Source organism: Petromyzon marinus, chromosome 7 (assembly GCF_048934315.1).
Source record: "Petromyzon marinus isolate PM22_M1 ecotype Great Lakes invasive population chromosome 7, UKy_Petmar_22M1.pri1.0, whole genome shotgun sequence".
Classification (NCBI taxonomy): Eukaryota; Metazoa; Chordata; class Hyperoartia; order Petromyzontiformes; family Petromyzontidae; genus Petromyzon; species Petromyzon marinus.
In genome coordinates, this window is record NC_133673.1 from 6,755,340 (window position 1) to 6,782,992 (window position 27,653).

The 27,653-nt window shown below is 44.0% G+C and overlaps 1 protein-coding gene across 3 annotated transcripts in view; it reads left to right on the plus strand.

Moving 5' to 3' along the window:
- LOC116939884 (phosphatidylinositol 4-phosphate 3-kinase C2 domain-containing subunit alpha-like) overlaps positions 1-27,576 on the plus strand; it is an 80,659-nt gene extending 53,083 nt beyond the window's left edge. For 2 of the 3 annotated variants that reach the window (XM_032948862.2, XM_032948863.2), the window contains exons 24-35: positions 793-922; positions 1,538-1,674; positions 2,590-2,759; positions 3,723-3,879; positions 5,049-5,158; positions 6,314-6,521; positions 7,361-7,485; positions 7,617-7,734; positions 9,001-9,076; positions 9,572-9,684; positions 15,892-16,017; positions 16,518-27,576. In XM_032948862.2, the coding sequence (XP_032804753.1) occupies positions 793-922; positions 1,538-1,674; positions 2,590-2,759; positions 3,723-3,879; positions 5,049-5,158; positions 6,314-6,521; positions 7,361-7,485; positions 7,617-7,734; positions 9,001-9,076; positions 9,572-9,684; positions 15,892-16,017; positions 16,518-16,700 (1,653 nt within the window). In that variant the 3' untranslated portion in view covers positions 16,701-27,576. The remainder of the gene's footprint in view (positions 1-792; positions 923-1,537; positions 1,675-2,589; positions 2,760-3,722; positions 3,880-5,048; positions 5,159-6,313; positions 6,522-7,360; positions 7,486-7,616; positions 7,735-9,000; positions 9,077-9,571; positions 9,685-15,891; positions 16,018-16,517) is intronic. The other variant, XM_032948864.2, reaches the window with a different exon arrangement.
- Positions 27,577-27,653: the final 77 nt, after the last annotated feature.

The following is a 27,653-nucleotide window of genomic DNA, read 5'->3' on the forward strand; positions in this document are numbered from 1 at the left end:
ATGGGGATTAGGAGAGTCTTCCTTCCCCTGTGGAACATCAAACGTAATAATGAAACAAACGCAATATGAACCCAATTTTATTTATTTATGCCTTACATGATAATGATGAATCGTTGTAAATTTAATGCACAGAGATTGGGAATCACTATCAACATTCAATGTGAATATTTAATATTTATGGTGCTGTCTGCGTGTTGAATCAGCCTACAGTATGATGCATATTGTTGGTTTATAAATAAACAAATATAATTGTATCTCAAGATATTGTTCCACAGGGCAGGTGGTAGAGGCAACTACATTATACCGGGGGTACATGCTGGGAGAAAGGACTATATAGTAGGGTCATAATGGTTTTATCACTGAGATTAACACACCGCAGGTGTATAATGAACATTAAGGATGGAGAATAAATACGGTGAAGAACTGCAAAACATAGAATTAAAATAGCACCAGGCCCAGGTCAAGAAAAACTTGGTCAAAGGCAAAATAGAATAGGAAAGTATTTAGTCTGGACTTAAACAGAGGGGAGTCCGTGGGAGAGACGGCCAGAGGGAGCTCGACTCAGTGGTTGTGGGCAGATGGGTAGAGACCTCAAATTGAGTGGACGCGTATGAGAAGAATCAAGAGAAAAATCCTCAATTTTAATTGATATAAACAAATGTGCCCGCTAACTTCTCCCAATGTATAAGAGATGATGTGCGTGTGTTCCCCAGCAGGTGCTCACTTACATAACACTGTGCTTTAACACTCTGTATGGATAAGAGAAGAGGTCTTTGTCTCTTTTTTGGGCAGGTGGGTGACGACCTGAGGCAGGACATGCTGACCCTGCAGATGATCAAGATCATGGACAAGATCTGGCTGCAGGAGGGTCTGGACATGCGCATGGTGTTGTTCAAGTGTATCTCCACTGGGAAGGAGCGGGGTCAGTGTGGCCACAGTCTCTCATGAATTGTTTTGAACAGATAGATTGACTGTGGTACGGCACAGCGTTAACCGATTCGTATCATCATCGTGGACATTATCCTGGTTAGCTAATTGATTGTTGTAAATTACAGATTGTTATACTTGGCACGTGCAGTGCCTGCCATCATAATGAGTAGATGGTACTGCCAATGTTGAGCAGCGGTAAAATTGTACGATGGAGCTGGTGCTCTGCCCCCTTGCAAATGGCTCAACGAACCAACTCCACAGCCCCAATTCTTTGCCCCGATGCACGTAATATTTTATTTTGGATCTCGTGGCCCTTCTAGCCACTAGGCATTACATTCCGCGCAATGTACATTTTTATATATTTAGTTTATTGTACTTCCCCCACACCTCCGAGTAGCACGGTTGGCTACCTACGGTGCTAAAGAAGTTCTAAATACATACAAAAACAGTCAACTATTGTACTTTATCATGGTGTCCCCCCCCCCACCTCCGTCTTATGGTAGTTAATCGAATCGCATGGCGTTAAATCGCTACAAGCCAGGCCATTCCCACAGAGTAACGTCTGCTGTGGGTTGCGCGTGTGCCCATGCACGTGTCTCGTTTGCAGGCATGGTGGAGCTGGTGCTGGCCTCGGACACTCTGCGGAAGATCCAGGTTGAGCACGGGGTGACGGGCTCCTTCAAGGACAAGCCCTTGGCCGAGTGGCTGCAGAAACACAACCCCACCGAGCAGGAGTACGAGAAGGTGGGCATCGCTTGCTCACCGCAGGAAGTGCAACTCCGGTGCGGCCGTGTTCCGTGGTTCGCACCTGAACGAACGGGAGGCATCCCCGTTTCCGATGCTATGCTTGTTTTCTTGATGTAGCAAAAAGAAGGAATTGACAATGTGGTGTAGTGGCATCGATGACATTTGCAGTGATTGTCTCTTGACCTTTTATTTTTTTATTTTGGCTCTTCAGAAGCATATATTGCCTGCATACATGGAAAGGGTGTGTTACGAATTGACATTGATTCTGCCGCTGCGCCCAGCGAGTGACACTTTTGCAAGGCCCTTGCTGTGGGATTGTTGGTTTTCCATCACTTTCTCAGACGCGTTTTAACATGATCTGACTATTTGACTATTGTAATAGGTTAACCATAATCTTGCGGTAGTCAAGTTGAGACCTCTAAAGCAACACCTGTCTATGACCTACAATGACATCTTAAAGAATTAAATAGATTGATAGTTGATCCTTAAAAGTATTGATTAAGATTTTGAAAAAAGGATGGTGAATAGTCTTGGGTCTTTCGGTAAAGTCACGTAGATAGGTTCAAAGAAAATAACAAAAAATAAACAACTACGACGTTTCGATCGCAACACAAGCGGTCGTCTTTAGGAAAATGATGGTGGAATGAAGCATACTGCGCTTAAGAGCCAAGTGACCTCAGTTCAAATCCAGGCCATGGTTTAATCAGTGGCAGGTGATATCTCGACACCCTCTTGCCAACCCACACTGTTTTTAATTATCACTTCAATTAAATTATTTCTACGACCACGCAAGAGCCCGTTGCAGATCAGAAGGACTCTCTTTGTAAGAGGAGCTGAGGAATCCCCGATGAGCGAGCGTTCCCTGCTGAGCGGTCAAACCGCGTCGTCTGTGCCACCGCTGCTGTGCTCCAGGCGGTGGAGAACTTCATCTACTCATGCGCCGGCTGCTGCGTGGCCACGTACGTGCTGGGCATCTGCGACCGGCACAACGACAACATCATGCTGCGCACCACGGGGCACATGTTCCACATCGACTTCGGCAAGTTCCTGGGCCACGCGCAGATGTTCGGCAACATCAAGCGGTGAGGGAGGCCAGCTGAGCTTTCAATAAAGACAAAGATCCCCCATATAGCCTGAACAGACTGTTGGGGCAAGTGTTGTTAGAAAGTACCTAATGAAGGCCAGCACGACCGCTTGGGGGTGGGTAGCCAAGCACCACGCCCTTTGTCTCCCTAGTGGCAATGTTTTCACACTGCACCAGGTACTCATTTGAGGGTGAGTCGACCTATGGAAGGCCCAGGACAATTAATATAGTATAATTGTCACTGGTGTGGCCGTGAGTGGGAATCGAACTCTGGTCGCCAGGTTCGTTAACCGCTACACTACCACTCCCCACTGTTCTCCATACAACAACAAAAACAACCGCCATTCGCCACTAAGTGGCGGTGACATCACCACGACGCTTGTGCTAGCCTCCATCCATACACACACACGCGCGCACAACACCCACCTGCCTTCCTAAGTAACTTGCAGACTTGGAGAACGCTCGACTCGCAAGAGTTTAGGTTCTTAAAATGCTCCGAGCACATGGGGCACAACGTAGGACATCGCGCCCAACAACACGAGCGGTACAACTGTGAAACAGGAGAGCTACACAACACAGTCGCAGAACATCTATGCAGTAGTTTAGCAATCCTTTCTTAAAATAAAACTATTAAACTATTTTAATGTTGCCAGGTAAGGCCTACTGAGCTGTATAACTGTTTTTCAGAAGCGACCTGGCCACAAATGACGGCTCATTTAAATGGCTTATAATGTGGAAATTTATAGCAGCCAAATACTCTAAATGATTGCTTATGCTAAATGTGGAGGGAAAAACCGGAGGACCTGGAGAAAGATCCACTCGACCAAAGGGAGAGAGACATGCAAACTATAAATATACAACAGGCGTTAGGGTCGGGATCGAACCCACGAACCTCCTGCATACCAGGCCCCACTGTTGTTATGCCGCATAAGCACTGCCGACTGCTGTCCGTACCCTGCAGTGACCGGGCGCCATTTGTGCTCACGTCGGACATGGCATACGTGATCAATGGTGGGGAGAGGCCCACCAGCCGCTTCCAGCACTTTGTGGACCTGTGCTGCCAGGCTTACAACCTCATCCGCAAGCACACCAACCTCTTCCTCAACCTCCTCGGCCTGGTACGCTCGCCAGTGCTCTCAGCAGTGATAGCCAAAGGCTCCCTCTTCTCTCCAAGATTCGTCTTCGTTGCTGCCATAGTCGTAAATGGTGTCGACTGTGGTCAGAATCCGAATCTTTATTTATCCTGGAGAAATCCGAAGAGCTATGAAGCTCCTTTTCACAGATGGTCGCTGGTTCTATGCACGCGTTATTGTGCTCACTCGGAAAAGTGTACACCGACATGGCCGCTTTTGTGCCTATGACCAAATCACCCATAGTGCGCCCGACCTCGTCAGTTCTCATTAAGCAGCAAGGCCGTGCCTGGATGGTGCTTTGGATTATTGACTACCATGCACAAGCAAGGGGTTATCAGCGGTGACAGCCATGTGGTGGGCAGTAGCGGGCCATTTGCAGAAAAATCCATGATTCTCCCGTACTCTTGTCCTCCCCATCATCACCAAACCCTCGCTGCCAGCGCATGGGTAAAGTACAGTCAAATAACCCCCCATGACCTGCACAGCGTGCGGAGAGGCCCTCTTCCAGCAGTGGATTAACTAAACACTGTATTCATGACTAATATGCTCGGTCATTTTATGTATTGTATGCTTTAGATGCGGCGGCATACATTGCTACACGTATAAGCTTTAAATAAAAAAAAAATCATGAATATTAGCTTAAGTAAAACAAAAATGGCCTGTTTGCTTATCATTGAGAAGATATACAGATTTTTGATTGATTTCTATAGCAGCAACGTTTTATATTTAGATTAATGTGTAAAATGCTTATATCAAAGTGTTTGAGATTTCATGGAAAGGGTTACTGGTGAGGATATGGACTGGGGAATTATCCAGGCAATTATCCTGCATTTGCCAAGCCTAATCTGTACACCGTTCAGTGTTGACTTAGCCGATTCCATGCTCCAGTGCACTGTGCAGAGAATTTGATACTCGCTTAACATTGTCGTTTCAAAGTGGCTAAAAATTAATCTCTCTTGTGACATTGAGCATGAAGCCAATTTTGGTTAATTTATTTCTAAATTTTACCACCTCTAACCCCTTCCTGCTCTCTCACATATTTGCTGTCGGTTGATTTTATGTTATCGTTTTACTGCGCGGTTAAACAGAAGCCCCCACACAGCTCTGGCAGAATTTTACACTTTGTTTTTCATTACCTGTGGCTGTCTGGATAGATGATGTCATCGGGAATACCAGAACTTGCCGATGTTCAAGATTTGAAATACGTTTATGAAGCGCTGATGCCACAGGCTACAGACACAGAGGCGACAGCCCAGTTCACAAGGTAAGACAATGCATTGATGCTCTTGAAGAGCGTACCATTATGTTTTTACTCCGCACGCTCTGGTGAATGATTTCTATACGGCATAGCACCATCTGCTGATGTCTCTCTGCTGTTGCATATGCTTCTGCATTTAACAATGTATGTTGACTTTTCGCACTGTATGTACCAATCGTGGTAATTGGGAGTCTGTTTTTTGTGTTATTTCCCGATTTTTTCAAAGCATAATGCAGCTTAGCATTTACCGCATCGCCTTCGTTAACAATCCAGGTTTTTCAGCCACCCGATGCATTTAATGTCATTAATTTAGCTTCGAAAACCCTGCTACATAATTAAACATGCTACTCGATGCCGATGTCATGACTCGTATTCTGCATATGAACGTATTTAACAAGTCTCAATGCCCCTGTTAAGGAAAATTATCCAGGCCTTTATTTATTAAAAAAAAATAATGAATCTCGGTTGGTGCTCGCATAAATGAAAATAGGACAATGGTAATTTCAAACCTATAATTCATGTCCTGGTGGAGTGAGTGCTGGTGGAGTGGACAATGCAATGCCCTGTGAACCCAGCGTCCTGGGTTTGATTTCCGTCCAGGGCTAACATCGGAAGCGAACTGGTTTTGCCACCTCCCTTTCACCAACCTGCACTGACCAGCATAGTGACGTATGGTCGAATGAACTCCCCATGACCAACAGGGCACGGAGAGCCCTGCATCCCGCAGTGGATTTTCAAAGGGATCTATATTATTCATGTTAATAATTTACCGGAGGAGGTGAACGCAGACATGGAACGAGATCGCGTCTTAAAAAAGAGCCTTGGCTTGGTGGGTTCTCACCTGGTGAAATAGCTAGTCAACATCTGTAGAAATAGCACGATATTAACAAACTCATCATATTCGTTAATAACACTTTTCTCGAAGGGAACTATATATAATGACCAACATTTTTAGCAATGCCCCTTCTTCATGAGCACATCAGTTGTTCTCTTGTTATGAAGAAGGGCCATTGCCCAAAAACATAGTCGATTATATATATTTAGCTTTTAAGGCCAGTGTTATTGACAAATATGTTGAGTGTTTTTAGTTTTAAAACAGATTGTTGTGACAGCGAGGTTTGACGGGCTGTTCGTTGGCCGGTGTGTGACTTTGGCTCTCAGGCTGATTGAGTCGAGCCTGGGCAGCATGGCCACCAAGGTGAACTTCTTCATCCACAACCTGGCGCAGCGCTTCTCAGGGCCGCAGACCTCCAACGAGGAGCCCACGCTCTCCTTCAACTCGAAGCAGCACAGCCTGCGCACGGACGGGCGCATCTGTGAGGCGTCTGTCTACGCGTACCAGAAGCGCTACAACCCCGAGAAATACTATGTGCGTCCACCGCGTCACGGTCACCGCATCGCTAGCGACTCAGCACGGGCGCACGCACCTCACAGAACGTTAAAGGTGTCAATGATTTTCGGCCGCCACGGTGGCAAGATGGTAACTACCTCGCCTGGTATACAGGAGATTGTGGGTTAGATCCTGATGCCTGTATATTTGGAGTTTGCATGTTTTCCCCGTGATCGCATGGATTTTTATCCGGGTCTTCCAGTTTTTCCCCTCTGTTTATAATCTAGATGCATTTAGAGTATTCAGCTGCTTTAAATTTCCACATAAGCCTCTTCGTTGAGCTATTATTTGTGGCCAGGTCGCTTCTGAAAAATATCTATATAGCACAAGTGGGCCTTACCTGGTAAACTAATTAAATAAATTGTATGACTTTATATAGTTTAGTTTATATTCGGTAGCGTTGATCTGCGTACTCTATCTTGTTTATATTTTCGAGTAAATTAAGTCGTTGTTTGGCTGAGAGAGCTTACTGCCAAGAGTAATCGCCACGTGTTGAATTGAAAAGCTTGCTGTATGCCTTCATTCAAAAATTACGTTGGGTGGCGCGAGATCTTCACTGTTCAATAGAACTATAATTGATCAGCATTTGCTATCACATGTAAGCGATTGCAGTTGGTCAGTTCATCATTTGTGGAAGCCTACTGGACATCTGTGGAAAAAGAGATGAATAGCTTGTCTAGAGATGTATGCAGAAATATGTTTTTGAATCCTTTAAGGAAATATGTGATTTTTTTATATATATATATTATCGCATGCATGGGATGTCCTTGCTTACACTTATTGCCTCCATTCTGACGCTTCCACCAATCGCGCTGCAGATTTACGTAGTGAAGGTGGTGCGGGAGGTCATGCCGGTTCCTACATTCATCTTGAGGACCTTTGCAGAGTTCCAGGAACTGCACAACAAGCTCTGCATGCTCTTCTCATCATTGCTGCTGCCCAGGTAGATAAACATCTGCAAACGGATTTCGTTAAAACGTAGACACAGGCTAATAGCAGCCTGACATTGCCTCGGTTCTCATTGTCGTGTGACGATGTTGTGTACATGCGCGATTTTGCCTTCTGCTCCTTCAGCTTTCCAAATAAATTGATCTTGGGACGCACGCATGTCGAGGAGGTGGCTTCCCGAAGGAAAACGGACCTCCACAACTACCTGCAGGAGCTCATGCAGTGTAAAGCTGACATCACGGAGGTAGGCGCAGTACCACTGCTTCCCTGGTAAACATGGGCGGTGACCCGCTCCCATGTACCACCATCACTGCGGTGTATAGGTTGCATCGATGCCTTCCAATCCTGCCATGTCCTTCACACAGGTCTCCTCCCCCTCGGTACTCAAGCTGAAGTTAAACGGTGCAAGTTCGATTTGGTGATGTTGCCTAAACGGTGTTCTCATCGATTTTGCTCGGTTTCACATTGGCTGTGAAACTGAGTAAAAACGGTGTTCTCATCGATTTTGCTCGGTTTCACATTGGCTGTGAAACTGAGTAAATATGGTACTTCATTGCTTTATTAACGCAGAGCGCTAAAAAAATGTTTGCACAAAATCATATTTTTGAATGTATTGTGCTGTACAAGTAACAGGCACTGTGATTGTTGGCTGGATGGCAGTGGAAAATCCAGCGTGACTAAATATTTTGTATTCGTATAAGCAACTGGCTGTTTGAAAATAACAAAATATGGCTCTATTTACAATGGTCAATAACACACTCGCCTTGGTCATTTTCGTCGTTGGTGCTTTGTTTTTTCTTTCTTTGCCTTTCTGAAATGCCTCGTTCTCACCTTCGCCTTGATCCCCTCTTTCGGGTTCCCTGGGCTGGACCCACCTGGCGGTTGGCGAGGGCCTGGGGTCATGAATCCCACGCCTCTACTCTCCTCTGTAGCGACATGGGTCGTGACTTAGCATAATGGTTCAGCAGTGTGCGACTGCATTGCAAAACAGAAGCCGCCAATGTACAGCGTTTGTCATGGAAACGTCGTGCAGCATTTTAAAGAATCCCCGCAAAGATACGCGCAGGGATGTTTCACCGATTAACTTCAGCTTTTAGAATCTATCCATATCCTGCCTTATGTGATCTAGTCAGTAAATCTACTGCTGGAACCTTTAGCCTGTCATAATAACTTGTTCCACTATCTGTGTGCGCATGTTAATGTGTAATAGAATTTTCGCGCGTGTGGAATGCATTACCGTTCAATTAGTGCTTTTTATGCCTCCCTATTCTAGGTGCTGATATAAAATACATTGTTGAAAAAGGTGACCCATTCACAACAACTGCGGCTTTTGGAATGATCAGCCACAGTACAAGCTCTCATCAAAGTTACATTTCATCCAGAAATGTAAAATAAAAAACCCCGATGACGGACTAATTTACATTTTTGTCATGAGTACACCTAATGTGTTGTTTGCGCGCGTGTGTGTATGTTGTGCTTGCGCGTGTGTATGCGTGTGCTTGTTACGTAGTGCGACCTCCTGTACACTTTTTTCCATCCGATCCTGAGAGACGAGAAGGTCAAGGAAGAGGTGACCAGACTGAATGGTGAGATGTAAATCCTTATTAATGATGAAATATTCTTGGTTCTTTCGGTAAAGTCACGTAAAAGGGAAATAATTAAATAATACGCATTATTTCCCTTCTACGTGACTTTACCGAAGGAACCAAGAATATGAATCCCTGCAGCTACGAAAGCTTTAAATCGAAATGATGCAATAGTTACTGAAACACAATCTTTAAAAAAAAATGTGTAAAACTACATTTGTTCACTGTCATTGAATTTCACAATGCAGCATTTATTTTGTACGCCATTGTACAAAACTAGATTTGTTCAGGTCATACCACTCATTCCACACTGTGCATACATAACATCGTTAAAGTACAACGTTGCCGATTTTAAAAGCTAAGCAATTTAATTCCGGGGCTGCGAATGCAACGTTTAATTTGACGCGTCGCACGCGATGCCACTCCGAGCTGGCGGGGTGTTGCCGCCGTGCAGAGGGTGACGCAGTGGCTCCCCCTCCCCCCACCTGTTCCCAGCAGAGCCGTTCCCTCAAACGCTGACGGCGGAGAAAGTGGGGGGCAAGGTGAAGCTCTCCGTGTCCTACCGCAATGCCGCGCTCTTCATCATGGTTATGCACATTAAAGACCTGGTCAGTGCAGCCCTCCCAACGTCGCCTCTGCAGCTTGTGTTCAGCTCGATATTTTTTTCCATCCTCCACGCGCGTCTATGCTGTGCCTCCTTGTCTCGTAGCATCCACTCTGTGGCTTGTATCTCGTGCCACCGTATTCTTCCATCTCATCCTCGGGCTCCCATCTCCTTCTGCACCTGCATCTCCATAGCCCTTCTGACTGCATCTTCTTTGTCTTCTTCGCAACATCTCCATAGCCCATTTTTGTCTTTAGTTTGTTGTCCTTCCGCCGCACCCCCGATAAGGACGGTTGGCTACGTAAGGTGCAAAAGAGGTTCACCATAGGGTTGTATATTCAACACAAATGTGCAAGCCGTCAAAGTGTAACTGTTCTCACCTTGCAGTGCGCTTCAAACAAAACCTAATTTTCCCCGTGTCTTACTGTATGGCGATATCAGCGGAACAAGATCTAGAGCAGTGGTTTTTAACCTTTACTGCAGCCATGCACCCCTTCTTTGGTTCTCGATCGTAAAAAAAGTATAATGTTAATAAATACGTAGGTTTGAAACGAAGTAGTTGTACTTATGTGCCCGTGCTTAATTTGTGTTTTGATTATTTACCTTCAGGCCATGTCTCGCACCCCTAGGGGGTGTGTGCACCCCAAGTTGAGAACCACTGGTCTAGAGGATGGTTAATTAACAAAATGGATCAAATTCACGTAAGAATGTCTGGAACTGGAAATCAGACACCCTTGGAAGTGGATAGGCTACCGCTGGTTATTAGTAGGTGTGCTGCGGCAGCGAGATGTTAACTCCCCCACCTGGTATACAGGAGGTCGTGGATTCAATCCCGACCCTGATGCCTGCTGCAGTTTGCATGTTCTCCCCGTTGTCATGTGGATTTTTCTCTAGGTCCTCCGGTTTTTCCCTCCGCATTTAGAAACATGTGTCTAGAGTATTTGGCCTCTATACATTTCCACATGATAAGCCACTTTCTTGAGCTATTATTTGCGGCCAGGTCGCTTCTGAAAAATAGCTACTTTATACAACTCAGTGGGCCTTACCTGGTTAAATCAAAATTAGTTTAGTTTTTGGGTGTGGCCGAGGCATATAGGCAAGTGGACTTTCTGCGATGTTAACGAGAGGCATGGCCAGGGAATGAGCGCATGCTGACAGAATTCTGACTTCCGACTATATTTGATGGTGTGTTTGACATGGGTGATATGCGCACAATGTAAACGCGCTCAATGGAGTGGTTATATAATAACAGTTTACAACGGCATTACATTGTAATGGTCGAATTACTTGCGTAGCATGTCGCTAAAAGAGGTTCCAGCACAGCTTAAAATTAAAGCATTCCTGCGTGACTCAGAACAAAGTGGAATCTGTAGTAAAACCAGAATCAACTTATTAAACACATCCAGACAGCAGGTTAGTTTCACGCTTGCCCCAGTTAACATTACTACAATATAAAATACAATAACATTTAATCTTGATTTGAAACTTTCGTGACTGCGGGAATTCTTACTCTTTGGTTCTTTCGGTAAAGTCATGTCGGTAGAAAAATATATATATATAACTTTGGTGAGGCACTGCCTTACCAACACTTACTTCATCTGGAATGGTACATTCTACAAACAAAATGAAGGTACCCCTATGGGTTCTCCCTTATCACCAGTGGTAACAAATGTTTTCATAGAGAAATTTGAAACGGATGCCATCCTGACATTCACCCTACGTTCTTCCCTGTGGAAGAGATACGTAAATGACACTTTCGTCATCTGGCCACATGGCCAGCCAGCACTGAACCAATTTTTCAACCACATCAATTCCATACATCCATCCATCAAATTCACCATGGAAGTGGAAAAATGATGGCAAGGTACCATTCCTGAATGGTTTTTATCGAGAAGAGGCCTGATGGCTCGCTGGGACATTCCGTCTACAGTAAAGCCACCCACACGGATTCCTATCTAAAGCCTGACTCCCACCACCATCCGGCCCAGAAGAAGTCCCTCATCAAAACACTACACCATAGGTGCATCTCCGACCAGCGCCACCTAGCCAGTGAACTGGAGCACGTACACCAAGCCCTCAAGATGAATGGATACTCAGACCGCACAATCCGCAAAGCTGTATCCCCAGCCATGGGGAGACAACCATCTGAGGACCCAATCAAAACCATCACCTTGCCATACATAGCAGGTGTTACCAAAAAGATTTCCAAAATCTTAAACACAAGATCCAGGTCCGTGTCAATACAGTACACAAAATCTGTGATTTGATCCCATCTGTGAAGGATGTCATTCCTGACATGCAATACCCTGGTGTCTACAAACTAAGTTGTGTCTGCGCAGCAGTTACATTGGGGAAACGAAACGACATATCTCGAAACCGTGTTCCTGAACACAAGGCAGACTTGAAACACGGCAGAACCAATACCTCTGCAGTGGCTGATCATTGTTATAACGCAGTGGGCTCGCATGATATTGTTTTTTCCGAGACCAAGGTACTCTGCAAACCTTCGGGCTACCATCAAAGAATTGTCCATGAAGCCATCCAGATATGTAAACACAGAGACCATTTCAACCGAGAAGATGGGTATATGCTGAACAATCATTGGAAGGACGTTATTAACCAAGCAAAGTCGTAACTTGCTGTGGTGCTTCCATTCTTCCCTGCCGTTTGGCTGTTGTCTCCGACTCTCTGAGTTGCATTGCCCTGTTAGGTATCTCTGCATTAACGGGCTGGGGTCTCACTAACATGGCCACCTCTGCTCCCTTAGCCTCGATGTATCGATGGTTCTGGCTGTGTGATGGGCTGTGTGTCTCACTGGCGTGACCACCGTTGTGGTGGTTCTCTTGCGTGGACGCGCTTGCCTCTCACAGCGCAGTTGGCGGTGCCGCAGCTTGTGTTACACATAGACATTACATTAACCTGCTAACCCCCCTAATCTCTCTGCCTAATCTCTCCCATCAACATAGTGCTAGTCTCCCATTAACACTGCTGTTGTGCGCGTATGCAGGGACGGTGCTTTTGTACGGCGACGGAAGCTCATTTCATGCTAATCTCTCTCCCTAATCTCTCTCTCTAATCTCCCCCATTAACACAACTGACGTGCTTGCGTCCAGGGATGGAATTCCTTTCCAGCTCAGACCCCGCCTGCTTGCCGATCGCCACATATATAACCTCTTGTTGTAGCTGCTCTCTCGCTGGTTCAGCAGTTCGACTGCTGGATTATTTTTTTCTGCCTGAGGACAACCGCTTGTGTTGCGATCGAAACGTCGTGATATATTATTTTTTATTTTATTAAATTTTTCTACCTACATGACTTTACCAAAAGAACCAAAGAGTACAATAACATTTTTTTACATTCTGGGTGTTGGATGTATGTTGAACTTCTTTCACACCTTATTCTTGGTTCTTTCGGTAAAGTCACGTTGAAGGGAAACAATAAATTAATAAAATATATATAAAACAATAAAATTCTCACGACGTTTTGACTGCAACACAAGCAATCAGCATCAGGTGTGGTTTTCTCACGACGTTTCGACTGCAGTCATCATCAGGTGTGAAAACCAACGGCAAGAACATTTGCCGTGAATTTCCAAAAAGTACAGAAAAATTATTTTGCAGTCGAAACGTGAGAATTGTATTGTTTTATATATATTTTATTGTTTCCCTTCAACGTGACTTTACCGAAAGAACCAAGAATATGAATCACTGCAGTCACGAAAGCTTTAAATAAAAATTCTTTCACACCGTATGTAGCCAACCGCACTGAGGTCACAATTTTTATCATGACTACAATAACCTAAACCATTCTTCCGTGTATTGCAAACATCAAGCTGTGATCTGATTTGAGCAATGTTGAATATGATCTCTGTTTTGGAAAAAAAAAATTCAATAACACTGCATTATTAACATTTTGTGAATAAATAATGAGCACATTATATTGTGTGAAGGGAGGCCATTGCCCAAAATGTCACCTTGTATATACTTCTCCCTTCATGGCCACAGTGTTATTGACAAATGTGTTGGGGATTTTTGTTATTTGTGTGCCACCACTGCTAATGCTGTAGCGTCACCACATAGTTTTGTTTTGGAAGCTCATGCTAACCACTGTTTTTTTATGGAACATTGCACAAAAACTGTACCATGCATTTTTAACACCCCCCCACCACAATCCCATCTAACCGAAGCTGTTTATGATGTAAATTATTTTCCAGTTGTTCCCAAAAGGCAGTGCGGTAAATTGCAATGCCACGTAACCTAACTCAATATGAGTGTGCACACCAAGGGCACAATGCACCGACCTTGCCCAAACGAACGAGTTGGGTTAAGGGATTTATGAACATTGACGGCCGTCTGCTGATTTTGATGCATGACACAAGTGTTGCAAAGTAAAGGACATTTCACTGTTTAATATAATGGTGCATAATTACCTAATTAAATACGCTTTCAGGCTAAAACTTCAAATGAAATAAATTACATTCGGATATTTTTATCGCTTTTGATAAGCTATGAAGAATAACAGTGGTTATGACTCGCGTTTAATTATATGATACGCTCTTTAAAACGAGTGACTTATTGGACAGCGTATTTTAAGGTTCAAATGTAAAGGATGCTTTAGAGACAATTAACCTCCTTTAAAGTGTATTAATATATGTATTGATATATTGAGGTTGAGCTGCAGTGCGTCATACGATGTAACTTTTATTACTGCCTATTGCGCTAAGTTTTTAATGAAAATAATTTTTCTGTACTTTTTGGAAATTCACATTTGTAATTATCTTGCAAAGCGATTGGCACTGATTGCTTGTCTGGCCTCGTCAAGGGTACCCATGGCTGTGGCGTTCTAACTGTGTTATTACGAATCATTCATAATTACAGTAAGATGTAATACTGCACTCATTCAGTCACTATGTATTTTGGCCCAAAAATTCCCCATAGCATTTTTACATGAATATGGAAAATGATTGCAATGTCATCGCTGTAAAATTACAACTAAATAGGGCACAATGAAAGTGTTATTTTTACATTCACTATTTGAGTTTAATTTTTTACCTAATTAAGAAAAATGCATTCTCTGAGAAATCTGTCATGCTTAAATGTCACTCTCCATGTTTGTTTCTATAAACTATCCTAACAAGTGACCGTCCTTAATGAAGACTTCTGATTTAAAGCTTTCGTGACTGCAGGGATTCATATTCTTGGTTCTTTCGGTTTTATTTTTTTATTGTTTCCCTTCTACGTGATTTTACCGAAAGAACCAAGAATATGAAGACTGTTCTATTCTTTATAATGGATTTCTAATTATGGTTACTGCCAACGAAACTCTGAATTTACATTCTGGAAGCAAAATCGGCCCTATTAAAGTCACTCGCTCAACTGCCCCATGAAATGTTAATTCATCTCAAGGGTCACAACTTGCCTCTGGTGTGCCCTCTTGCCATTTAAGTTTAATAATCCTATAAATGTGATATGAATACAGTTCACACAGAGCAAAGTTAGAAAGTTAAGTAGGACATATTTTGCAGGATCCATTGACTTCCTTGTTTTATTTATTTGTGTGCGTTTCTGTGGTTTCGTCTCACTAAAAGTACTGGCCCCAACGATCGATGGCTACACTGGGATTTCTGTGTATGCGTGCAGTGTTGATAATATGTCTACAGACTCGCACATTAATTTAAAGAAAACGAAGCTATATTGTAAACCCCTTTGGCTGGGTGTTGCTGTGATACGAGTGCTCAACTCTCAATCAAAGATGCAATTTGGAATTCTAGTCTGGTGCCAACTCGAAATGGAAATGTATATAATGCAGCCCCATCATACCGTTGCTGTGGTTTTCACACCTGATGATGATTGCTTGTGTTGCAGTCGAAACGTCGTAAGAATGTTATTGTTTTATATTTTTATTATTTTATTGTTTCCCTTTTCTGTGACTTTACCGAAAAAACCTAGAATATGAATCCCTGCAGACACGAAAGCTTTAAATCAAAATCAGTTCAGTTGAGTTTATTTTTAATGACCCTGTGGAATTCTGCAAAGGTCATCCATCCATAGGGGGAGAGACTTTCCCCCACCATGCGAATGTGGAATGTCTACCACTGGCTCGGGGTTGCCAACAGAAATGAGCATCGCAACCATATTTGTTTAAACAGGAAGACCACTTTGACTCGACGGAGATTGTCAGCCCGTTGGTGCGTGTCCATGTAATCTATGCCAGGTGTTCACTGATGGAGCCGACCCGGACCCGTACGTCAAGACCTACCTGCTTCCCGACCCAAACAGAGTCACCAAGAGGAAGACCAAAATCGCCCGGAAGACACTCAACCCCACCTACAACGAAATGGTAAGGGTGCACAAGCAGAGAAGCATTCGGATGTCTCACACTTCACATAGGTATGCCGTCTTGTATGAGCTGTATTTTTAGCAAATTATTCGGGACTGATTTAGTTTTTTCCCCATTGCGCATTTAAGGCTAAATAATGTCACCTGTAACTTTTGCTTTTTTATTTTCGAGATGTATCTCTCGTTTGTACTCCCAGCATCATGAGAAGTTGCTGAATTTTGATGCGCAGTATTTTTCTTACAAACTGCTTTTGAGCGTTTTCTTATGCCAAACCTTTCAGTACCTTAGATCAGGCATATTTCTGGCAGAGTGAAAAAAAAAGGTTGCGAGGTACGGTAGCATTTGCGACATTGGCCACGATGACCCTTTGATCGTCACATGTCACAGTTCACACTCTGTAGACAGCCACTGATATAACCACACCTTAAAGGTGATGATCGTGAGTTGGCGTAGTATCATCCAATGACTCAGCCGCTGGCCCCATGCCCCCTTCCACCCAGCTCGTGTACAACTGCTTCAGCAAAGAGGCTCTGAAGCAGCGGCGACTGCAGCTGAGCGTGTGGAGTGCCGAGGCCCTGCGCGAGAACATCTTCCTGGGCGGCCTGAGCTTGTCCCTGCGGGAGCTGGACTTGGACCACGAGACCGTGGGCTGGTTCCCCCTGCAGGGCTCGCTGGGAGAGTAGCCGGCCTGGGCCCCGGCCAACCAACCGCCCGCTCCGAGAACAGTTGCACGCACTGGAGGGGTTTCGCTTGAACTCGGCGAGTTGAGCGCAGGAGCAAGCGCCCACTCGCCCGCACTGAGGCCGGTTTGCCTGGCCGCTTTGCTCATTCCAGCGGCGGCGGCGGCAGTAGCAGCAGCAGCAGCTCCGTGGTGCTAACTTTCTGAACGTGAAAATAACAATAACCGAGTCTGCTGAGGCAGTGCCTGCACAGGCTGAGCCCGCGTAGCTCGCGGATGTAATGCGTTGTGACCCCGTGGTCGCTGGCTTAAATGTTATAGTTTTATGGATGGGGGCAGCGGCTGATGGCATCGAGCATCAATCGGCAGCCGACGGGAGTGGGAGGGACGCGACTGAAGACGATGCCGAGCAGGGCGAAGGACTGACTGGTGGAAACACCGACAGTTCTGACATGTCATCTCAGTCACACACTGCTTAAGCCATTTACCAGCCATAACTCCCCTCCAATAACCTTGCTCCTAAGTGGGAGTACAAGGTTGGTTAGCACTTGCTAGTGTTAGTGCATTCCACTATTTTCTTTATCCACGAGTACAGCCGAGTGCCTTCTTGCTCCAAACAATGTAAATGACTCATGGAAATATTCTCATGCGAAACCCTCCAAGCAACCATCTGCTGCATGAAATACCATTGCAGTCACCGACAGTACGTCGTGTCGATAATGTTAACAGGCGCCGCAAGCCACCGAATGGGTTCAGTCGGATACCACCTCCTTGGGGGTTTAAATCCAGATTTCTGTTGTCAGTAGGAAGCTGGCAGTCCTCAACACGCACATTGATGTTTCAGCATGAGGTGACCCTGACGACAACTGATAAAACTGCCCAGCGTATGGCCATTGGTTATTTCCGTGGACACCACCTCGTACGATAATTTAAGTAAGTAATAGTTTTAAAGAGGACGTGTGCAACTGCACACTGCAGTGAGATAATATAACGGCACGAATGGGGTTGCAGGTTTGAGAATGTTGACACTGCTCTTGTGTCTACAAGATTATTTAAGCAGAGCAAAACCATGCTCGTGCAGTTTTAATGAGCAACATCGACCGCAACATTGTCATCGTGGTAGCTGACTTGGAGACGGTGGCTTCTGCTTCCCAGCTGTTGAGGTCAATAGATCCCACCTTCCCAAGCACTGCCTTGTGTATAGAACATAGTTTTTGTTCATCCTCGGTAATGGCTTAGAATACCTTGCAATGTCAGTTATTTGATGTGGTAGCTCGCCATTCTTGTAACATAAATACATAATGCACTAAGCAAATAACAAGCAACGACATTTGCCTAACCTTTCAGTCGGGGCAAGAATGGACATGAAAATTATTATTTTAAAGGCACTTGCAGTTGACCTTTTAACAATACAATTATGCTAGACAAATTGGAGTTATACCACTGTGCTATTTTTTGCAATGCTGCTAAATAACCATCAGCTATAAAACAAAATGTCGTGTAAATGCGAATTCATGAAGTTTCCCTGTTTTTTTTCTGGGCAAAAGTGGTGCACATCATTATTTGTGAACACCCATAAATAAAGAAACGGACCGTGATGTTGAGAACGAGGCCGTAATGATGCCGCTATGGTTACTTGTCAGGTGGACGATGCAGCTAATTTTGAAGGACAAAAATGGAGTAACTATGGCCTTGAAATTCCCATTACTGTGAGGGCTTGAAGGGGGACCAAATGAGAGCCATGCCCGTACCGGTATCTGATCCCATGCGGGTGTGAAACACACCCACGCGACGCAAACCCGAGGCAAATGCGCCCGCCCTCGTCGGCAAGTTGCTGCGACTCGTGTGGACACGGGTCCAGCCGACGACTACTGGGGATGAACAGATGAGGCATTATGGGCCACTTGTGCGAAGGCTTTAACCGGACGGGATTGTGCGCGTTTGTTTGGATCGATGTCACGTGCCTTTTTGGGGGTGACCTGCGCGTGCCAGCAAGGCGCGCAACGGAGGAAGGCAGCAATGCCAGGCATTATTGTTGAATGTAACACTCCACGAGTTTACAACTGCGCTGGAGCCGCGTATAAAACGTGTGAGGCGAAGTGTGAATTGTTATTCACTCGTTCACTTCAGACAACAGACTGTGGCAATTTGCTAATCGCTAGATGAGAAATTGTTGAATGGTTCGTCTGAACGAGAGAGGCGTAAGTGAAAAGGGCAATGCGTGCACACAAACGCAATGTGGTTTTTGCACTCTTAGAGAGTGCACGCTTATCCGTAACCAAAATTTGTACGAGTTAATTGAGAGCATGCAGACACCATGCCTGGAGGTATCTCTGAACGTGACAGAGCGTCCAATAGTCGATCACGTGAAAGGAAATTGTTCATGGTGCATTAGAGTTCGTGAGGTAGTTCTTGTTTTGCAGCTGTAGGTAATCCGCTCGCGCGTTTCTGATGAGATAATATGAACGTACGGTGAGTGCATAGAACTGCGATTCGGAGGAGCGAGGGTGTGTGTCACCTGTCCGGGGGTGGTGTTCACAGCCTTGTGTGAACGAGGCCAGCAGCAGGTGCGCGCACACAACGTATGAGCCCTCATTCTCACGTTTCTGGTATCTGCACTAATTACCAATTTGTTTCCCACCCCCACTGGTTCATCCGACATGCATGCTTCCACTCCCCCCCCCTCTTCATATTGTGTACAGCGCCTTGGAATGCAGTTGCATTTATATGCTGCAAGTTCAAATTATAATAAATACATCAAAATCTGTACCGATAATTAGTTTTGAGATTTCTAAAATGGTTAAAACGACTGAATTTGATGGACCAATACTTTGTGTAATGCATACACCGCTTTATGCACCAAATTGCTCACAAAGAAAGCTCAGCAATATTTAAATTATCTTGGGAATCTGTGTGTCTTTGCTTATAAAATACCCAAGGCATACAGAGCCAGTGTAGTTACATTCATGTGAAGAGCAGTTGCAGTGAACTGCAGGCACCTTAAATTTTGATTTAAAGCTTTCGTGACTGCAGGGATTCATATTCTTGGTTCTTTTGGTAAAGTCACGTAGAAGGGAAATAATAAAATATAAAACAATAAAATTATCACAACGTTTCGACTACAACACAAGCAATCATCATCAGGTGTGGTTTTCACACCTGATGATGATTGCTTGTGTTGCAGTTGAAACGTCGTGAGAAAACCACACCTGATGATGATTGCTTGTGTTGCAGTCGAAACATGAGAATTGTATTGTTTTGTATTTTTATTATTTTATTGTTTCCCTTCTACGTGACTTTACCGAAAGAACCAAGAATATGCAGGCACCTTATGACGCTTCACCTGTTATGCTACGCATGCCAGCTCTGCTTTTCTTCGCTTAGTTCTTTGATGTCTTGAGTGCCAAATAAATTGAGAATTTATCACAACATGAAGAATATAAGTTAAGGGAATTTGTGTAAATCTAAAACCTCGCTCGTTTGTTTCGATTTGTTACAGTATTTTGTTATGTTAATATGTTTTAGCACTAACCGTTTAATATTTACGCCTATTTCTCCAACCCAAGCATCAGATCCCTTGTTATTTTAACACAAGCACTCTCCATGACTGGGTAGTTGCAAGAACAGCAATTGAGTTACCGATCACGAATCACGACTAGCCAATGTTTGACTTTAATGTACTTCATAGATGTCTCATTATTTCTGATTTAAAACTACTTTTGTCAGTTCATTTACCTATAAATTTTGTTAATTATTATTAATGTGCAAATTCACTGCTCCCTAACATGGGCCTCTATCAATGGAACACAGCGTCTAGTGGATGAATAGGCCTCATTTTATCAATGGTTATTTAGTCTGACGAGGTTTTATGTCCTTTGATTTAGCCTAATCAAACAACTCTGTACCATTAAGGCAGTAGTGCCACTGACCTTTCATTCCTACAGTTAAGTCAAACACTTGGGCACCAGTAAAACAAATGTTTAAATATTTTTCAAATGTTTAAAAAAATAACATGTTGCCAGTACTTGTGTAAAGAACACTTTCTATTTCCATCAAGTGATGGGTTACAACCTTGCTCGTGTGTTGTTCATGCTAGTTTATGTGTGTGTATATATATAAAGTAAAACATACTTGCAGACTTTATTAAGGTCGTGCTCTCTCCTCCGCTAACTTCAAAGCGGTTGTATACACGCTTCTTACACTGTGAAAATCGTGTGAATAGACTGCCGGTGGATTGTTAGGATTCATTAAATCGTGTTTTAAGAGTTGCAAGCGGTGTTGTATATGCCGGGTCTTGAAAATTTGATGAAAATAATAAAAATTACATGAAATTTGGAAAAATGCGTAATTATCCGAAATTATGTTAATTCATATAATTATGCACATTATGCTAATTCGAAAGATCATCGTATTGATTTATGTGAATGTATGCGCTTATGCTAATGCGATCCGTTATGATAATTAGGCCCTGCCTCGCTGACGAGGGTAGTATCAATTGGGATCATGCAATTAATTGTATGAAGTTATGCAGGTGTGCTGTAAGTATGCCAGATTAAGCTCGGCTTCGTTGTCTAGGTTCGTATTATCAATCGGTATAATACAATTATTCTCGCTTAACATTTACTGATTATGTCTTAGTGTTTTTATGTCAGGTCTCCAAATTCAAATCTCACTGCAGGATACAGTTCTTATAATTAAGATTATTATGCATGAAATTAGGAAGGCACCACGCAGACACTTCTTGTGTTAAGCAATTTTAATTTCTAAACAAAACCTTAACACTCTTATATGTGAACTCTTATGCTTGGAATTGTCAACAGTACTCCTGGAGATGTTCCCCTCATTGATCCATACATTTAACCTTCAATGATCACGTTTGTTAACTGGGTAACAGAACAATCGATTATTCATCAGTACGCGAGCATACATGGCGATAGGAACAAAAAGTCCTTCAAAATTCATGTAACGATATTCATACGAAGGCAATAAAGAAACATGTCCCGAAGGCAAGAGTAGTTATCAATTAATTCATTGGCAAGATTATGCAATTAACGAAAACGGATGAGTAAAATACTTACAAACAATCGTATTCATGTAACTTGACGGGCAGCAATGCTTTTCACGATCAGCTGATATTTAACGCACCACCTTGGAATGGCAACCCTTCCTGAAACACAAAGAAACCTTTTTGGAACAATCTTATTTGTCCCGATATGCGTGTTGTGTCTTCGTTGACACATGTTGTTCAATTCTTTGCGTAAAGCAGACGCCGAGGTTGGGCATCCCTTGTATCAAAAATGTTTGTTCCCTGCAGAGCGGTGAGGGTGTGTGTATCATACGGACAGCTTGGCACTCCTCCTTTCACACGGGCTGCCACAGTTTCTGTCCACCGCCGGGTGGAAGAGTCGGCACGACGTTCGCCGTCTGTGCGCGATGATCCGTCGTCAGATAGCGCCTGCAGCTCGTCTGCTGGCTGCAGTTCCTCTCTCTTGTCTTGGTTCCCAGCTGGTGCCGGTCGGTGTGCGTGTGGGTCGAACCCACGGCGCGCTCGCTGGCGCGGACACTCGCTCACGGGCGGCCGGTCAGGCTCTTTCCCCTGCTGGATGAGCCGAGTCGGCACAACGCTTGTCCGCTGGCAGCTGACACCCTCGCTTGGTGACGCTGCTGCGTGCTCTCTCTCTTGCTCCGTCTCTCTCTGGCGGTGCCGATTGCGTGTGCAGCTGGTTCTCTGCAATGCTGGCTTGGTCGATGCTTGGCCCTCTCCGCCCTTTCTCGAGGTTGACTGCTTGACGCTGAGAATAACTTTCAACGATACTCTGTCGGTCCATGCCGAACTCAGCACAGAGTATCACCTCGCCCCTCTTCTCTGCGATGCACCACACGCATTGTTGATCTCGAGGCCATGCCCCAGAGCTGGCTTGCTGTCCTCTTCCGAGCTGCTGTGTGTCTTCTTGTCGAGCTGTCCCTTGCCGAGCTGATGGTCGCCGTCTTCTGCCGCTGGTAGCTGTAATGCAATGTATGGCCCGTGTCTCTCTTTTTATGCCAACATTTCTTCCTCTGCTCACCTTCTCACAAAGGACGGGAACTTCCTTTGAACTTGCTCTGTGTTGTGGGGGGGGTTGTACGTGTGTCCGTGTGTGTGTCATTAAGCCATCTGTGTTTCTCCCTGGCTTGATTACTGTCGCCCTCAAGCCATCTTTTCATCCGTGGAACACAGATGCCCCACCTGCAATAAAAGCTCTCTTACAGAGTAATTTCTCTCGTTCTGGGCGTTACATTCTTTGCTATCCCGTGCTGCGGGAAGACAAAGACGGTTGGGAGGCTCTTCCTATGGGATAGTTTATCTTGGTTGTGTAAGTTTGACCTATTTCGACTCATCTCTTCTGGATAACCCTCGGTTTAATACTGCATAATTATTATTTGGTTTATGTTTCCCGAGATTTGTGATTTAACATTGTTACCACGTATTTCTTAGGGTTTATTAATTTCGTCCCCCTGCCTGTATCCTGGGTTTGTGCTGGTTGTTCGAGTTATTGTTATTATCTGATATCCCGAGGTTAGATAATTCGTTTTGGCTTAGGAATCACCCTGACTGCCAGAATTCTTGTTGATGCTTCGGTCAGGTCGTGTAGAAAATTATTAAAGGTGAAAATAACATTAGTATTGAATGAATGAATGAGGAGTAATGATCCACTGATGTAGATTGTGGCCTGGTTTTTAATTGGAGTGAGTGTGAGGATCGATAATGTTAGCTTCATCTTTGGTCGCTAAGTTTTGGAATTTTTACCGTTTGTTAGAAGAAACATGAAAGTTAACCAAACGAAACGCCTGTTTGTTATCCTTCGTCGGGGGGGGCGTGTGTGTGTTTTTTTCCTTTATGACTGACCCCTTTCTGGTGGGAGGGGAGAGTGTCATTATCTTTGCGAGAGTGACAAGGCAGCTGCTCGAGAAGCGGGGGGGGGGGGGGGGGTTCCGTTTGTTTGTGCTCCCAGCGACCCCGCGAGTGATTATATGAAAACAATTGGCAAAATCATTCTTAAAATAAAAAATGGAAAATGGCCTATATATACAACATTCCGCCCTTTTAAAAATGATCAGTGGTCAAATGGCCACGGGTTATTTTTAAACAAAAGAAATGCCTTTTTCCATCATGAACCATCGACTGTCCTCAAGTTTCGGCTGCTATTTTCCTTACAACGCGCGCGTACGTGTCATAAACTTAGCATGGTTACATTTGAAATAAGAAAATACAAAAATATTAAGGCAACATGTTACATCGGTTCTATCAATTATTGTTACTGTGATTTTTTGGGGGTTTTAGTTCCTGGGAAATGCGAGGCAGCGGTTTCAAACACGGTAGTGCATTGTCTTCCTTATGTTACCTCTTTGCCAGATGTTTACCAAGTTATGAGTGTTCTCATGGCCAGGTATTTTAGAGTAACCTATTACCTTTTCACGCAACATCACAACATCATCCTCCTGGTTCATTGTCGTTATGGCTTTGATCAAATGAGCACGGTTTACTGGTTCGTTTTTGTATTTTTCTATGTCACTCTCTTTCCATGTGGGACTGTGGCGTGAAGTTGTGTTGCACATAACCAGAATGAGCACACACGAGTTTCCGTGCCCGACTGTCGGATGCAATTGCCTTCCCCGCAGCAATATGCGGATTTTTGGACTTGAGTCGATTCGATTCCGTGCCACGTTGGATCTCCCTTGTTGTGCTTTTGAGTGTGCGGGGTTTCAACACAATTCCCGATCCATCATGGATCTTCATCTCCTCCATTTCAGCACTCCGATCTCCATCCCTCCTCAGTGTGCCAATGCACAATTTTTCATCCAAAGGCTGATGCCTGCATTCCTATGCCCCCTCCACAGTACAATCACGCAATTCCGCGACACAATGGGTGGCTTTTCCATTTACCCCTGCGGTTGGTTATCATCTCCTGTCGGATCACATTTCAGTGCAGTTATGTTTTCCTGTTCGATAGGTGTCAATTACGGGAGCGATACTTGCGTTCTCTACCACATCAGAATTGGTGCTCGATGCCTTTAGTGTTTCCCAATCATCGCTACTCTTCTGGTTTGCCTTGTCACTAGCAGCCTGCTTGTATTTTCCAACAAGGCTGTGATTTTGCTGTAATTCAGCGGGTATTGCTCTCACTGACAGCTCCTCAATTAATGTGGGTGATTCATCACGTGTTTGTGCCACATTTTGTATCTCAGTTGAGCCCATTTTTGTTTCCTTATTTCCTGTGTCTCTACTCCCTCCTGGTAGAGCTGGTGGTGGTATCAATCGGAAGTGGGCAGATTGTTTTTGACCTTCCGTGCGCCGTGGCATTGGGTACTGGTATGATTCTGCTCTTGGCCTCCACACGTTTGAGATTCTCGTAAATACGTATCTTTGCGTGCTGTGATCGCCTCCAGTTTGTGTGCCACTGTCTCGCTGAATTACCTTGCCATCTGTGTGGGTAATTTTGACCTTCCGTGTGCCGTGGCATTGGGTACTGGTATGATTTTGCTCTTGGCCTCCACACGTGGCTATTCTCGTAAATACGTCTTTGTGCGCTGTGGTTGCCTACACTTTGTGTGCCACTGTCTCGCTGAATTGTTACCTTGCCATCTGTGTATGTAATTATGTTGGTAGTTCGTGGGTGCTTGCTCCTCTCTGCATTGTGGGGCTTGGTGTATTAAATGCCTCACATGTGGGGTGCTGTAGCTGCTCACGTGATTTTTACTTCCCTCTGAAAGGCTGGGTTCATTATCCCTCTTCCTGTGTGTTGGACCTGAATTGTGTTTTTTAGTCCTATATAGCCATGCCATGTGAGCCCTATTCTCTATGCGGTGTAAGGAGGCCGTCTCTGGGTCCAAAACCATTCCCACAATTTCTGTAATCTCTGGACTCAAGGATTCAAAAACAATCTTCAATATTGTCACCTTCCTGATACTGATCCACATCTCCTGCGTAGTACGCTCTTTTAAATCGTAGGAGGTAATCTCGCGGATCCTCGTCTACGCACTGGGTCATAGATTTGGCAGCATTAAATCCCTCAGTGTTAAATATTCTCCAAACTTCCGAATCGCTGCCAGGCTCAGCTCTTTGAAATCGTTCCTAACCTTGTATGGTAGCGACTTTACCCATGATATAGACTGTTCATGTAAACTTCTTTTCAACAGACTCGCTTTCTCATCCGTTTTCCTCAGACCTCTGATCATTGCCTCTGCTTCTAACGTTGCGATGTGAGTGTGTATGTCTCTGTTCCTATTGTGTGGATCAAAATAGGGAATTCTGACGAAAGCTTTGTCCATCAATTTCAGTCCTATAACTGAATGAGTATTCGGAAAGTTGGTCGTCGTCAGAGGAGTCAGTGTCAGATGAGCTATCACTCCAACTGTGGTGCTGTTTAACATAACTTTTGTAGTGTATTTTGCGCCTGTAACGTGGGTCAACTTTGCTTGGTGATTCCTGCTTGTCCCGTGGCTCGTGCTTATGTGTGTTTTATTCTTTATGACTGACCCCTTTCCGTTGGTGGGAGGGGAGATTGTCATTTTCTTTGCGAGAGTGACAAGGCAGCTGCTCGAGAAGGGGGGGGGGGGTTCCGTTTGTTTGTGCTCCCAGCGACCCCGCGAGTGATTATATGAAAAAAAAATTGGCAAAATAATTTTTAATATCAAAAATGGAAAAAGGCCTATATATATACAACAGTGTACACTCCTGGGACGACATCGGTAAGGCAGGGAGATACGTGAACCTGGGACAACGTAATGTGTGCACAAGTTAAGACGCTGTAAATACGTGGACTTGAAGGAGACTTTCGCTTTAAAGATGTTAAAACTGAGACTATAAATACAGAGCAGTGTTCATCGTTAGTGCATCTTTTTTTTTACTTCAACAAAATTACGAGATTAATGCATCGTGTACAGTTTAAAACTCATTTTATGAAATGAAAACTGCTAACATACTTATTTTATTTGTTTTGTCCACATGGGTTATGTTCAGTATCTTGAAAATACAGTACTGTATTCAAGTTTTCTGGATTTGAAGGTTGCTTAAGGGGTCGTTTTGGTTAAATGGTTAATGTTTTAATTTTCTCGTACATTTAAATTCCATTTCTGTGATTGGACACTGCTGTTGTCGCTATCTTTGCTTATAAATGAGATCAGAATGGAAGGTATTGGCAGCACTGCACCCTGCGTTTGTGATAAAAACGCATCCTTGCCGCCCGCGTGTGTTTCAGGCAGTAGACTATGAAAGTGAAACTATTTTCAATGCTATCCTAAATACGGTATTACTGGGACTTAACATGTGTTTATTTTACAATGTTTAATATCAATAGAGCCTATATACAGTCACGTATCAAAGCCATTGTTCTAAAACATTAAAACATAGATGAGACCAGTGTCCTGAATGTGGATTTTCATTCGCATTGGGTGGCATTAAAGATGCAACATTATCATGTCCCCTCTTTAAAAAAAAGGGAAAGTTTGTTTGTTTAAACCGACCTTTTTCTTTTGCATAAATTGTGTCTGTGAGCAATCTTATTTACTTACACGCTGTTCTCAAAGTAAAACATGGGAAAGACTGGTGGCGCACCTTCTTAACCTGTCACATTCAATCACAAGCGAGTGGTCAAACGACTCCACACCGTTCGGTTGAAGATAAAGATCGCTTCACTTGCACCAGTTCACCCATTTTATACTTGTTCATGTCAGATGTCAACTTTCTGGTGGAGTTTAGCCCAAGAAAATGTTTGCATTGCTTTGTACTTTGCTGTAAACCAGTATGCCTTGTCGGATCTTTTGAGTCTACAAACTCGGAAAATAATTTACGTAAAATTGTATTTGTTTAAAAAAAATGTAATACATTTCTGTGACTAAAATGTGTGTCCATTGTACACATGATTGGTGGAAGTGTATAAATCCTCTGTTTTGAAGCTTAAAAAACAATGTTTTTCTG